A 13,455-nucleotide genomic window follows, 5' to 3' on the forward strand; every position below is an offset into this window, starting at 1 on the left:
AAAAACTGAAAAGAAAGGTGGTTAACTTTTTCGTTGTGCCAATGATTTATTATTTAAACTTATAACCTACTGGCTTTATTCAAAGGGCTGGTTAAAATTGCACAATACCAGATAATCTATGTCAATCTCTGTATAACATAATTGTATGAAGGACACTGAGGTAGCTAGTTCATTACAGTCTTAGAATGGATTTGCTGCCTTTTAGTTTTATGTCTTTGTCTGTTTTTCTTGATGATTCTGTCATTCCTCTGACTTTTGTCAGGGCCACTCTTCAGATATGGACATGTCTACAGAAATGACATTTTAGAAATGTTTATTACTATGTAAATACCCAAAATGTATCCATGAAACTTACCTGATTTCCATAAGCATTATACTCTGAATTTCCATTTTTTGGGAAAAGGATTGAAATCCAAACTCATAAAATCCTAATTTCTTGTTTGACTAATGTATACATTTATAATTTATTAGAGAATTATTTTGTTAATTAATTCATATAAAGGAATTTGAAATATAATATAATGCTTCTTCATCAACAGGTCTCTATGAAGGAATAATGGTGTGAGGATTGTTACAACTAGAATAAGATATTTTTATAAATCACCATAGAAGAGTTAGCCAAATGCATAGAGTTTGTGAAGGACAACATTTCTCCTGCTTATTTTATAGAAGATTTTGTTTCACAATTTCTCTTTCTTTTTTTTTTTTTTTGTTTTTGTTTGTTTGTTTTAAGCATGATCAATCATCAAGCAGAAAGAACTTGACAAGTTCTCTTGAACAAAAGATAAGGTGCTTGGAAAAACAGAGAAAAGAGGTAATTTACAAATATTAGCTGAAGCAACATGTATCATGAATTAATGCTGAGAATAAAATAGAGTCTAGAGTCTTTTATTTTTGTTATTGGGTCACAGTATTTATCTTTAGGATTTTGGACTGCATTATTTTGAGAAGAAGTACTTTTTTCTTATTCACCTACATTTCTCTTACCCAGTCTTTCAGTGTTTGTGTAAATGAGTTAAAAATGACAAAGTCATAAATCTAATAATTATCTTAATTTTTCTCAAAACTTAGATGTTTCCTCCACATGGACTATGTGAGCTTATCACCTGTGCCTTATGCCTTGCAGCTTGACATACCTTGAAACTCAAACTTGCAAAGGCTTTAGGTGTAATTGACTTAGGTGCTATGACTTCATGAACTGGGTATCCAGTCACATACGGGTTAAGGAGCATTATTGAAAAAAATTTTTTTTGTTGTTTATAAAATGCCATTAGGAATGTGATGGATATTATTATGAGTTCTGTTTTTCTGAGTTTAATGAATGTTAGAACCTCTTTATTCTTCTTGAAGATGAAGAAGTGAAAAGTGTAACAATTTTAACACTGTGTATGTTGTCAAATTTTAAATTAGTTTCCTAAACCATTGTATATGTTTTATCCTTTATGTTCTTCTGTATGGTGCCTTCTACTCCTCTTTGATATTCCATAAAATATTGTATCCTTCTGGAAAATTATTGAACTATAGCAGGGTAATGTTACCATGGCATAGAAATGTTAATCCTTAAAATGCCAACAGATATCTTTATATAATAATATAATATAGTCTATACTAAATACCCATAGCTATTTCCAGCGTAAGATTTACCTAGGGACTGGGTGTCTGGATTAGATATTTTGTTTTATAATTAGGAGAATATGTTGCTTCCTTTTAGTCATTGTAACTATCTTCTCAATCTGTCCCATATTGAAAGTGTTGGAATTTCTCTTGATGTAGGAAGTTATAGGCTTCCCTTACAAGAAAACTAAAACACAGGACATAGGTTTTTTTCTTCCTTTTGATTAGCACATAATTTTAAAGCTTCTAAATTGCAGCCTAAATTATTTCTAAATATTCTTATGACAAAACTATTATTCCTTGAAAATCTATAATTTCAAAACGGTGATATTATCCATTCATTACATATACATTACAAGTCATGTGTTGATTTTAAAAAGCACAATATTGCAAGCACATGATGGTAAGTTATCGGGATTTGGAATTTGTTAATATAAATTCTGCTTTAGAAAAGCTAGAAGAAATATTTAATTATAATAATCAGTGTAAGCACACAGAAAAATATGGAAAGGTTTGAAAAAAGACCCTCATATATTAATAAATCTTACAGAAAACCATCAATACTCCCAAAGTTTTACTGGATTTTGATTGTATTAAACAAAGATGAAAATTTCAAATAACAAGCAAAGTTGAAAGTTCTAATAACGTTCAGCTGACTAGTCAAGATATACATAAGGCTAAATAGTTTTTCATATGTTAGCCAGTTATGAAAAGAGGGAGTGTGCTCAATTCAATCGTCCCAGCCCTACAAGAACTTGGTGGAAGGAATACTGTGTTCAACCGTGGCTTGCAAATCTTACTAGCCCCCCAAAAGTGATTTCATTTTGGCCAAATTTCCAAATGGGCAGAAATCCATATTGATTCACCAAATTTTAATAATTTCAGCTCCTGGAAGTTAACCAGCAATGGGATCAGCAATTTAGAAGTATGAAAGAGTTATATGAACGAAAGGTAAACACCTCTCTGTTTAGTATTTGCGTTAGATCAGTAAGCTGGGGGACCAAGTCTGTGAAGATTCTCACTGGTTTCAGCTTAAGGAGACATGTGGCTAACCAACTGTTGAAAAAATGATGGGGGGGGCGGTAGGGAGACGGTGCTGAGTGCATTATTGGTCTCTTGGTACTGAAGATTAGTGAAGGATATCAGTGAATTATCTTGAGCATGACAAAAAAAAAAGGTACTAAAAATAGCCTTTAGCCTCTGGCGATGTCTCTAGAGTTCTTATGCACATTCATCATAGCTCATGGAATAACCTGTTTTGGATTTGTTACTAGCAGCCATAAATACACAAAGTTATATGTGAGGTAGGATATGGCTTAAAGTTCATACTGTTTTATACAAGGCCATTTCTCTAATTCTTTAATTAGTTGGCATAAGCTATTTCCACAGATAAAGAAATGAACAATGGTAACAGTGACAGTGTGAGGGTAAGTGGGGCATTCCCTCTTCCCCCTACAGCATATTCTCTGTCAAGAATCTTTTGCTTTGATGAGAAAGAACTTTTTGGAGAGAATATCTTTTAATAGGTCAAAGTCAATTTGTAATTTAAATTATTCCACGTTCAAAAATAGAGAAAAGGAGAAAGTAAATTCCCCTAAATAATTCAGAATTAAGAAACCTGACCACAAGTGAGTAACAGAGCAGTATTGCTCTCTTCTTCCCCATTTTGATACACTGAAGCATTAAATTTAGTAAGTGCAGGATAATGCTCCCACTACAGCAGGCCTGTTATATTCAGTCTGGGGCAGCTTTGGGGTCTCCAAATTTTAAAGAACATGGTCCCAGAGAAAATGTGTAAGCTGCTCAGGAAGAACGGCCTGCAGGTGTGTGAAGGCCCTTGGTTAACAGTGGGCATAATTCCCATCTTTGATAAAACACTCTTTTCTAAGGCCTCTCTTACTGGACCGTCATCGCTCTGAGAACTAGCTTGGCATTTCGTAGGGCGTCAAGCATTGCAGATTACTGAGGAGTTAAAAATCCATGTCTGTTTTTCTCTGGCCCAGGCAAATTCACTCACCCCCTAACCCCATGCTGCCCTTTTCAGGTCAGGCAAGACACATTTTGAGAGTTAGGAATAGAATGACAGGCTCAGAAGCCTCCCCGTCTAAGATCTAAATCTTCATTCTCTCGGAAGTGGTGTGGTTTGGAGAAAGGAGGGAAGGGGCTTAAGGCTGTTTCGGTGTTTACTTTTTCCGGTAGGGGAAGCTCTTCCTTAAGTGCACAGGTCCCGACCTTTGCTAAGGCTGGTGGGAAATAGAACCTCTCTTAGGGGCCGCCCAGGAGTGGGGGCGTGTCCGTCCCTGCGTGCACGGGGTGGGGGAATAAATCCGGGGGTGGGAGGGGGTGTGAATTTCAGAAGTGGTGTCTGCCACACTGTGTATACGACTTCCTCAGGTCGCAGAGCTGAAAATGAAACTGGACGCCGCAGAAAGGTTCCTCAGCTCGCAGGAGAAGGAGCGGCTTCAAAGTCAGAGAGAGAGCGACCGGCTGCACGACCAGACCCGCCAGCGGCTGCAGCTCGAGGAGGTGGGCGGGGCTCAGGGAGAAGACCTTCCTGGCCCCGGGGCCTGAGCACGCTCGGCGGAGAGTGGTGGGCGGAGACTGGTGGGCGGGGATTGGTGTGCGTAGGAGCGGATGGGTTACGCAAGTCCCCGGGCCGATTCTCTGCGAACTGAAGGAAGGAGATGCCCAGCTTGCGTCCTCCTTTGTTGTCCAAATAAGCAGGCCTTTGTATGCCAGGCTCTACCCGCAGAGAGTGCTGATCCATAGGTTTGGTGCCATCTTTCTAGAGCATTTCAGCCTAGGAGATTAAATTTACCCTTTTGCTTTTACTCAGATACAGTTTTTATTTCAAGTGTTAATAATGGGACACTACCTTGTGTTTGTACAGCTGCTTTTGAGCTTACATAGTTTTACAAATAGGTATTGCGTTTGTAATCATAAAAAATAAAACATTTAAAAAACTGCCTCACCTTCACGATCTCATTTAACATTCTCAGCCCATCTGTGAGGGAAATGGTATTTCTGCAATTTTTTTTTAGCTTATTTATTTATTTTGAGAGAGACAGAGACAGTGTGAGTGGGGGCAGAGTGGGGTGGGGGGGGGGAGGGAGAGAGAGACAGGGAGAGAGAAAGAGAATCCCAAGCAGGCTCCGCACTGTCAATGCAAACCTGATGTGGGTCTCAATCCCAGGAATCAGGAGATCATGACCTGAGCTGAGATCAGGAGCCCCACCCTAACCCCTCTGAGCCACCCAGGTGCCCCCTATTTTTGCCATTTTAAAGCTGAGATGTGAAGAGTTTCCAGGACTTGCCAAGCTTGCCAACCTAGTACCTTGGAAAATGGGATTTGAACCCAGCCTCCAAATTTGAAATCTCCATTAATCCCCACTGAGAGCAAGATGGTGGCCATTAAGGTGACAGTCTTCTAAAATACTCTCGGTTTTACTCTTAGTTATGGGGCTTAATGGATATTATAGAAAATGGGAGGAAAATCTTAAGCCCTAATGGATGCACATTTTTTTTTTTATGTATGTTAAGAAAAAATAAGTGTAAATAGTCTCAGGTGTAGCCTTGTGACAGATATCATGAAGCGTTGGCTGTATTTTAACACGTGCACCAATCTTAAGGCAATAGCTGAAATCAATGCAGACAGCCGTTGGTGTAGATTTTCTTACCTCGATAAGGTTCTCCCTGTCCCAGTGAGTCAGAGGAAAACAAACAAGGTTTAGCAACTCCCTTCTGACCTTGTTGCAGTCCCTTCCTTTTCCTGACCAGGAATCATGACAATTGTTCCCTCATGAAGTTGGAACCATTTACAATTTGAAGTCACTTTTAGATTATGTCAAATTAGAAAATAATTGGCTCATTTTCTAAGTGTATATAAGCCCACTCTATTTAAGTGAAAGCCAATAGGAATGTTTTCATTAAAAAAAAAAAATCACCTCACGTACGTAGATATCTTTTTTTAAAAAACTTTTTAACATTTATTTATTTTTGAGAGAGAGAGAGAGATGGTGAACGTGGGGAAGGGCAGAGAGAGAGGGAGACAGAATCTGAAGCAGGCTCTAGGCTCTGAACTGTCAACACAGAATCCCACAGGGGGCTTGAACTCAGAAATGGTGAGATCATGACCTGAGCTGAAGTTGGATGCTTAACAGACTAAACTACTCAGACACCCCACATAGATATCTTAAATCTAATTATTGTTTTGGGAAATATTAATTACTAAAACAACATATTCTAACATGTGTGTTAGCTATTTTCTCATCTTGATTTACTTAACTTCCGGGATGTTTGTTTATTAGGTTAAAGTTTCAGTGCCATTAAGAATTCAGTTCATTCCAGGAGTGCCTGGGTGGTTCAGTCATTAAGTGTCTGACTCTTGATTTCAGCTCAGGTGATGATCTCAAGTTTGGTGGGAATGACCCCACATCGGGCTCTGCGTTGACAGTGTGGTTTCTGCTCGGGATTCTCTATCTCCCTCTCTCTGCCCCTCCCCACCACGCTCACATGAGCTTGCTCTCCTTTTTTTTTTTTTAATTTTTTTTTTTTAACGTTTATTTTTGAGACAGAGAGAGACAGAGCATGAACAGGGGAGGAGCAGAGAGAGAGGGAGACACAGAATCTGAAACAGGTTCCAGGCTCTGAGCTGTCAGCACAGAGCCCGACGCGGGGCTGGAACTCACGGACCATGAGATCATGACCTGAGCTGAAGTCGGACGCTTAACTGACTGAGCTACCCAGGCGCCCCTCCTTCTTTAAAAATAAATAAAACTTAAAAAAAAATGCAATTCACTCCACAAAAAATTTACTATCTAAAATATAAAATTAAGAATTAGAAGATAGATATTGTCAATTAACCTTGCTTCAGTTATGTAAAACAGAGGACTTCTTGAAGGTAATCGGAGACATGGAAGAGTGATGGCACTTGGACTTGTTGATCTCTCCCTTTTCACAGCAATGAACACAACAATACAGTGCTTTGAGTAATTATCTGTAGTGGAGGGTCTTATTTGCCTGAAGTTTTATCCTCTTCTCCCTCTCTTCAGTTCAGAATGATGCAGGCAGGATTGGTCTTTGAGATATTTCATATTTTTTATTGCAGTCGTACTTTTTTTTTTTCTTTGTAGAACTTTACTTACTTTTACTAAATCGCTTACCCATCACTCTGTAACAGTACATGGGAACTTGCTTATTCTCTGAACCCATTTGACCCTTGAAAGTGAGGACTGAGGATTTTGAGCTTTTTCTGGGGTCATGAAACTTGCTTAGTAGCACTAAGGAGCAAAGAAAGATTTTTTTCTATCTGAACCCTGTCCTCCAACCAAAGAATATTGCTTAAATGGAATGTCAAGGGGTGCCTGGGTGGCTTAATTGGTTAAACATCCAACTTCTGCTCAGGTTATGCTCTCACAGTTCGGTTCATGAGTTCGAGCCCCTCCTTGAGCTCTGTGCTGACAGCTCAGAGCCTGGAGCCTGCTTCAGATTCTGTGTCTCCCTCTCTCTCTGTCTGTCCCCTTCTTATGCTCTGTCTCTCTCTCTCTCTCTCTCTCTCTCTCGCTCAAAAGTAAATAAATATAAAAAAAAAAATTTTTAAGGAACATTAAGTGAAAATCTAGCAGGTTCTGTTTTTATTGTATTTCAGAAGTATTCCTACAACATTATCTCATCTGAATTTTATTGATTTCGGTTTTGTTTTCTTGCTGTTTATTTCAGAAGGAAAAGGAGAGCCTAAGTGAAGAATTACATGAATTGAAGAAAGAAAATAAGCTTTTGAAGGAAAAAAACACTCTTGCGAGCAAGAAGAAGGAACAGTATGAATGTGAAATAAAGCGCCTCAATAAGGTACCAGTCCAGGTCAATCTGGGGAGCTGGAAGGAAAGGTCCCTGTAGAAAGAGCACATTCCTAACATTCCTAACTGAGAGTCACAACACAATCTGTGCAGCAGTACAGCTCCTGGTCTTGGGAGCCTGCACAGGAGCTTCTCTGTAATTTTATAAGTCACTCGTAGCTGCATCTTTCAGCCAAGGCTTTAAGGAATACATGTCCCTGCAAAAAATCATCATGAAAAAGAGAAATGAGGAGTAACTTCAGAAGACAGTAAGAACTTTTTTTTTTTTTTTTTTTTTTTTTTTTTAGTTCAAAGAACCACGTAAAGCAAGTGGGTGTTTGGGAACAATAGCATATCTCTTGGTCAGCCACAAAAGTTTCCTGAGGAAACAGGCTGCTCTTTAAAATCATCACTATGGAGCTGGGTATGATGCAGACTGTATGGAATCATGCTAAAGGCCAGCCCCAAGGCTGATATAGTGGCCTTCCAGAGAAGAAGCCTAAAACTCATTTTTAATTAGGGTGTGGGGTCTGGGGGATGGGGGGGAGGAATGGAGGTAGGTGTGTTAGAAAAACACAAGTGGTTAAGTGCCTTGGCTTCAACTTAACTATTCAAAGGGGCTACCTGTGGAGTGCTGCCAAAGGATGACTCTAGAGAATTTGTGCATTTGTGTGTGTGTGTGTGTGTGTGTGTGTGTGTGTGTGTGAGAGAGAGAGAGAAAGAGAGAGAGAGAGAGTTTTATGGACGGATAGCTTAATTTCCCTGGGGAAGGGATTGCTCACTTATTCAAGTTAGCAATTGAATCCTTTGCTGTTGATTTTTCAAAGGGCCACATCAGATGTGGACCATAGGAGCACTCGGAGTACATGTTTGAGTCAAGATATTCATCTCTCAAGTTAGATATCTCTTGACCTAAGTAATAGAAATTGCCTTCCAAAACAAGAGTGGGTGATTGGCCTTGAAAAAGTGGTCAGTGCCTGTGCTTTTCGGACTGTGTATATTTTAGTCTGGACTGTGTATCTTTTTAGTGTTCAGAGGATCATTTAAAGATCCCCAAAGGGTTGAGTATGTGCCTGTATGGTTGACAGAATGCTTTACAAATGTGATGCTGCATTTGATCTGTTTGTGGGGCAAGTTACTGGTCAGGAGAAAATGGGAAAGTAGAGACTAACATCATAAACAATGCACTTCTCTATGAGAGGAAACAGTGTTCAGAGATACAAATTTAGAGCAAATAAATTTTCCCTTTTATCCTCTGTTGGAAATCCTCCACAGATGAATTAGAGGAACTAATGTTGGGATTATGCTTGAAATCTTTCCCATCTGTGATATGTTATTTGATAAGTTTTCTTCTGCTCTCTAATTCATTTCTGTAAATGTTGACACAAGAATATACACCCTATAGAAATTAGAACAGCCATGAACTCTGTTTTTTGCTATGTGTACCCTTAATTTTTGTGTCTCTGTATTTATAGTCTAATATTTTCAAAGTTAGTAAAATATTTTTAACTCTTGTGATTATAATAAAATTGAGAAAATGAGAGAAATTAATTTGAGTAAAATTCAGGCCTTTATGCAAATGTCACCTTCTCAAAGAGGATTTTTCGGGCTACCCTAATTAAAATTACATTTTCTGTCTCTGATATTCCTATTTTAATGTTTCGTTGGAATTTATTGCTATCTAATATATATTTCATGTCTCATATTAATTACCCTATTTGTTTCCTGTCTCCCAATCTTGATTGTAAGCTCCATGAGGGTAGGACTGCACAATCGACTTCTCTATTTGGCATAGTAGGCACAGTATTGAGGGCTCATAATACTTTTAGTGGCCTATTAATATGTTTAATTTCTCTCAAAATCTGAAAAAAAATGGACCTTTAAGTAAAAAAAAAACATTTTCATATTAATATGAAATATATTCATCTTTGTAAGAATGCAGGTAGGAAACATAATTTTAATATGCATTTATTTGGAGGAATGGACTCACAAATACAACATAATGTAGCCTAAGTTTTTCTAATTTTTTCATTCCTGTGTTCTGGATGCCAACAATAGGGCATTGCTCACAGTATGTTCTTAAATATTTATTGAATGGATAAATTAATTAAATAATTTAGCTGGTACATAATATGTTCAGTAGCCAATTCTGGCCCCAATATTCATGCTTTTTTTTTTTTTTTTAATTTTTTTTTTAACGTTGTTTTACTTTTGAGACAGAGAGAGACAGAGCATGAACTGGGGAGGGTCAGAGAGAGAGAGGGAGACACAGAATCTGAAACAGGCTCCAGGCTCTGAGCTGTCAGCACAGAGCCCGACGCCCGGCTCGAACTCACGAGCCGTGAGATCATGACCTGAGCTGAAGTCGGATGCTTAACCAACTGAGCCACCCAGGCGCCCCCCAAGATTCATGCTTTAGCAGGCATAACACATTACTTATGAGTAGTGAAAAAAAAGTAATAAAAGGATACTTTAAGCCAGCTGTACTTCTACTACATCTATACCTTAAAATATCATTTAAAAAGCATAGATAGAAAGTGATGAGCTATGAAAGGTTTTTGTCTCATTTAGTGAATTTATTAGTATCTAATGAAATGTAAGCAATTACTATTCATACATACACTGTGGATTGTTTCTTCTCTTAGCACAGGAATAAATAAAAGTTACTTAAAACGTTCATTTGGGTAGTTGATTTTGCACACCCTCCATCACAGCTGGAATTCAGGGCCCACCCTGCTTGCACTAGCAGACCCCCTGCTGACTCATTCACCACAGCAGAAATTTGTAGCATATCAGCTTAGTAATTAACATATGGTTTTCAGAAGTTCACACAACTCTGTGTACTCAATTCGGCTTATTTGCTTTGAAGGAAATACCCAAGGGCATTGTTTTCATTGAGTTCTTAAAGAGAAGCCAGATGTTTAACCAAAGTGAGAGAAATTACCTGAGGCTCGTCAGCCAATGCCACCCATGGGCAAAATTGATTTGTCCAGCATCTCACCATTGTGAGATGGGTAGATCTGTTTAGTATGCCTGTGCTGATAGTAAATTACTATTCTGGAATAGGTTACAGGTATTTGTTCAAGGAAGTTAAAAAACCCCAAGATGGAATAAATGTCTATTAAACTCACCTTTCAGTTATGACTCATTTGAAAATTTTCTAGAAGCCTGAATAGCATGAAAGGTAGACCAGGAAATTCAAATATAACAACACCCACAAAAATAGTCTGTTCATAGGTGTAGAATATGAAATCGGCATAGTTGATTGTCTTTAACTCGTTTGGCTCACCCCATCCTAGATTTTCTCCACTTTTAAAAATTGTAACTAATATACTACTTCTTAAAACCATGTAGCTTAACAACAAGTTCTAACAAAACATAAATTATGAAACAACTTTTATTGTTTCTTTAAATTCTTCTTGGAGGAAGAAAAAAGTTCTTGTTTCTCTTGCAACTTCATGAAAAATGATATTTACATTAGGCTAGACAGTATCCATAGACTATAAACACATTCTATTAGGAAATTCCTAGCCTGCCTACAATATTTAAGACCATAACTTTGTTTTGTTTTTCCTACTTTTATGATCATATTGTACAGTAATGCAGGAAAGTAAGTTACAAATAGTACCACCAAACGAACGTCATTGAAGCTACTAAAGAAATTCAGAGGAAGTGAAGTCTTGGAGTTCTGAAAGCGAAACTTTTCTGTTTGTATAAAGGGATCATTTGATAATGAGCAAGTAGTCATATCTTATGTGGGCTCTGAGACCACACCAGGATGAGGTGTGTTGTGTCTTAATTTTGGCGGCCGTTTTATTGAACTCGATCATGAACCAAGGTCTTCAGGATAGAGAGAATGTATTCTATATGATCTGACAAAGTATAGGATATGTAAGGTATTATGGTCTAGTGAATAATGATGGTTGTCTAAGAGACTCTTGTTTCCTTCATCTCCTCACCCCACAGTAAAGCCAATAAGTTGTACTGAATGTCAAGAAAGCAGAGCTTCTCTGCACCCTGTAGTGAGTTCATGCATGTTTTATTGGAGAATAAATATGACTGTGGCTAAGCCAGGGCATGGTATACTGAGGAGGACAGTGCAACAGATCTAAGGAATAGTGATCTGCACAGGTTCACATTTCTGTGGGTTTTCTTCTCTCCTATTGGGAGCAGGGCTGTAGAACACAGTATCACTCAAAATGTCATCTGGAACCAGCAGCGTCAGCTTTTGAGGATTACAGATTCTTAGACCATCTCCTTAGATCAACTGTTTCAGGATCTCTGGGGAAGGTGCCCAAGGATTTGCTACCTCTCCAGCTGATTCTGATACTCTAATGTTTGAACATTATTGATAGAGTCTGCTTTTGATTAAAGCAGGAAATCTGAAAAAGGGCTATTGATATGTTTTCTTTTCATGGTTGGCTTGGTGGAGCAGGACATCCCTGACATCAGTATCAGAAGCCCTCCTTAATAACAATGACAGTTGAATAACATAAGCATCATCATGGAGAAAAGACAGATTCTGAAAAAAAAAAAGCATATGCTAGAAAATGAGAAGGAAGAAAAGTAATTCAGTCATAAAAGGGGCATCAAAATGGAGTTCTTTCTTGGGGGGGGGGCATTTGAGATAATTCTAATAATCATAGAAGAATTCATAAGATGTGGTAACTCTCAGTTCAACGGTGTGCTTATCTTATAACCTAGGCTCTTCAAGATGCCTTGAAAATCGAGTATTCTTCATTTCCGGAGGATTGTTTGGGAAAATCTGAACTGGAGTGCAGACATAAGGAGATGAGAACAGAAATGGAAGTTCTCAAACAGCAGGTGAGAAGTGGAAAGTGACATGATCATGTGGAGAACACAGGGCCCATTGTTCGTGCTCCTTTGGATGGTTTTGGAAGTCTTCCTATTCAAAATGTGTCTAAAATTATTGCATTTATTTTCATTAGAATTATGTAATTTTAAAGCTTGATAAGAGAATATACATCGGCTAGCCCAACTTCCACTTTATGAAAGAGGGAATTAAATTTCAAATGGGTTGAATGGCTTGTCCAAGATCATACGGTTAAAAGAAGGACTTACTAATTAACCTTTTTGGTGAGATTTAATTAGCACTGGTCCAGAGAACTTCATGTAGACATGATTTATTTTGAAAACACTATTAACCCAAACCCTGGACCTTTTCAGCAAATGGTAGCAGCCACGCTGTTACTCCGTAGCTGCTGGTTTCCAGGCCTTTGAACAATGAGGGCAGTTTTAAAGGGAAATACTGTGCAGTGATCATAATCTCTGAAGAGCCAGATCTGCTCATCTACCGCCACGTATGGATGGCACCACCTAGCAATTTATTGATGCACTTCTTCTTCCTCTTCCCCACTCACCCAACCTCACTCCATGTCACCAAGTGGACAGAAGAGTAAAGGAGGCTTTCTCTAAGCTTCTATATACATCAGCAACATAGGGCTGTGGGCACTGCCTAACCTATCTGGGTCTAAATTTAGTTCAGCCAGCTGGAGCTAGCTTAGCCAAGGGGCCACCCATGCATAACACATCTCTTTTCCTGTAGAAGGTTAAATAAACTAATGAAGGTAAAGAGCTGGGACAGTTCATGGCGATGTCAATAAATATAGGATACATGCAGGAATTCTAATCTCTGAAGCACGCATTGTCAGTAATATATTAGCAATGGGGGAGAGGATGTTATGGAACAAAGGGCTGGGAAGTATGTCCCTGGAACTGATTTGTTGACTGTTTTGCTCTGAGCAAGGCCATTTACAAGGACTTTTGATGCAATACACCAAAGAATTAAGCAATTGTATTATTGTTGTTGCTGTGTATTGTTATTACTTCATAGGAAGTAACCTATCTGTAAATGTAAAAAATTCAGAGAAGCTGATGTTAAAGTTGAATTTTTTCTTCTGTCAACCCCATTTGAATGATCTGCCTCATTACATTTAGCTTCAAATACATAGTTTAAAATAAGCCTATGAAGAGAGTAAGAGTATTA

At 38.3% G+C, this 13,455-nt stretch overlaps 1 protein-coding gene across 3 annotated transcripts in view; it reads left to right on the forward strand.

The window, feature by feature from the left end:
* The window catches only part of TNIP3 (TNFAIP3 interacting protein 3), a 54,753-nt gene that overhangs the window by 21,706 nt on the left and 19,592 nt on the right, over positions 1 to 13,455 (forward strand). For all 3 annotated transcript variants that reach the window (XM_030313147.1, XM_030313146.1, XM_030313145.1), the window contains exons 3-7: positions 734 to 814; positions 2,500 to 2,565; positions 4,009 to 4,140; positions 7,333 to 7,461; positions 12,153 to 12,272. In XM_030313147.1, the coding sequence (XP_030169007.1) occupies positions 734 to 814; positions 2,500 to 2,565; positions 4,009 to 4,140; positions 7,333 to 7,461; positions 12,153 to 12,272 (528 nt within the window). The remainder of the gene's footprint in view (positions 1 to 733; positions 815 to 2,499; positions 2,566 to 4,008; positions 4,141 to 7,332; positions 7,462 to 12,152; positions 12,273 to 13,455) is intronic.

Source organism: Lynx canadensis, chromosome B1, assembly GCF_007474595.2.
Source record: "Lynx canadensis isolate LIC74 chromosome B1, mLynCan4.pri.v2, whole genome shotgun sequence".
Classification (NCBI taxonomy): Eukaryota; Metazoa; Chordata; class Mammalia; order Carnivora; family Felidae; genus Lynx; species Lynx canadensis.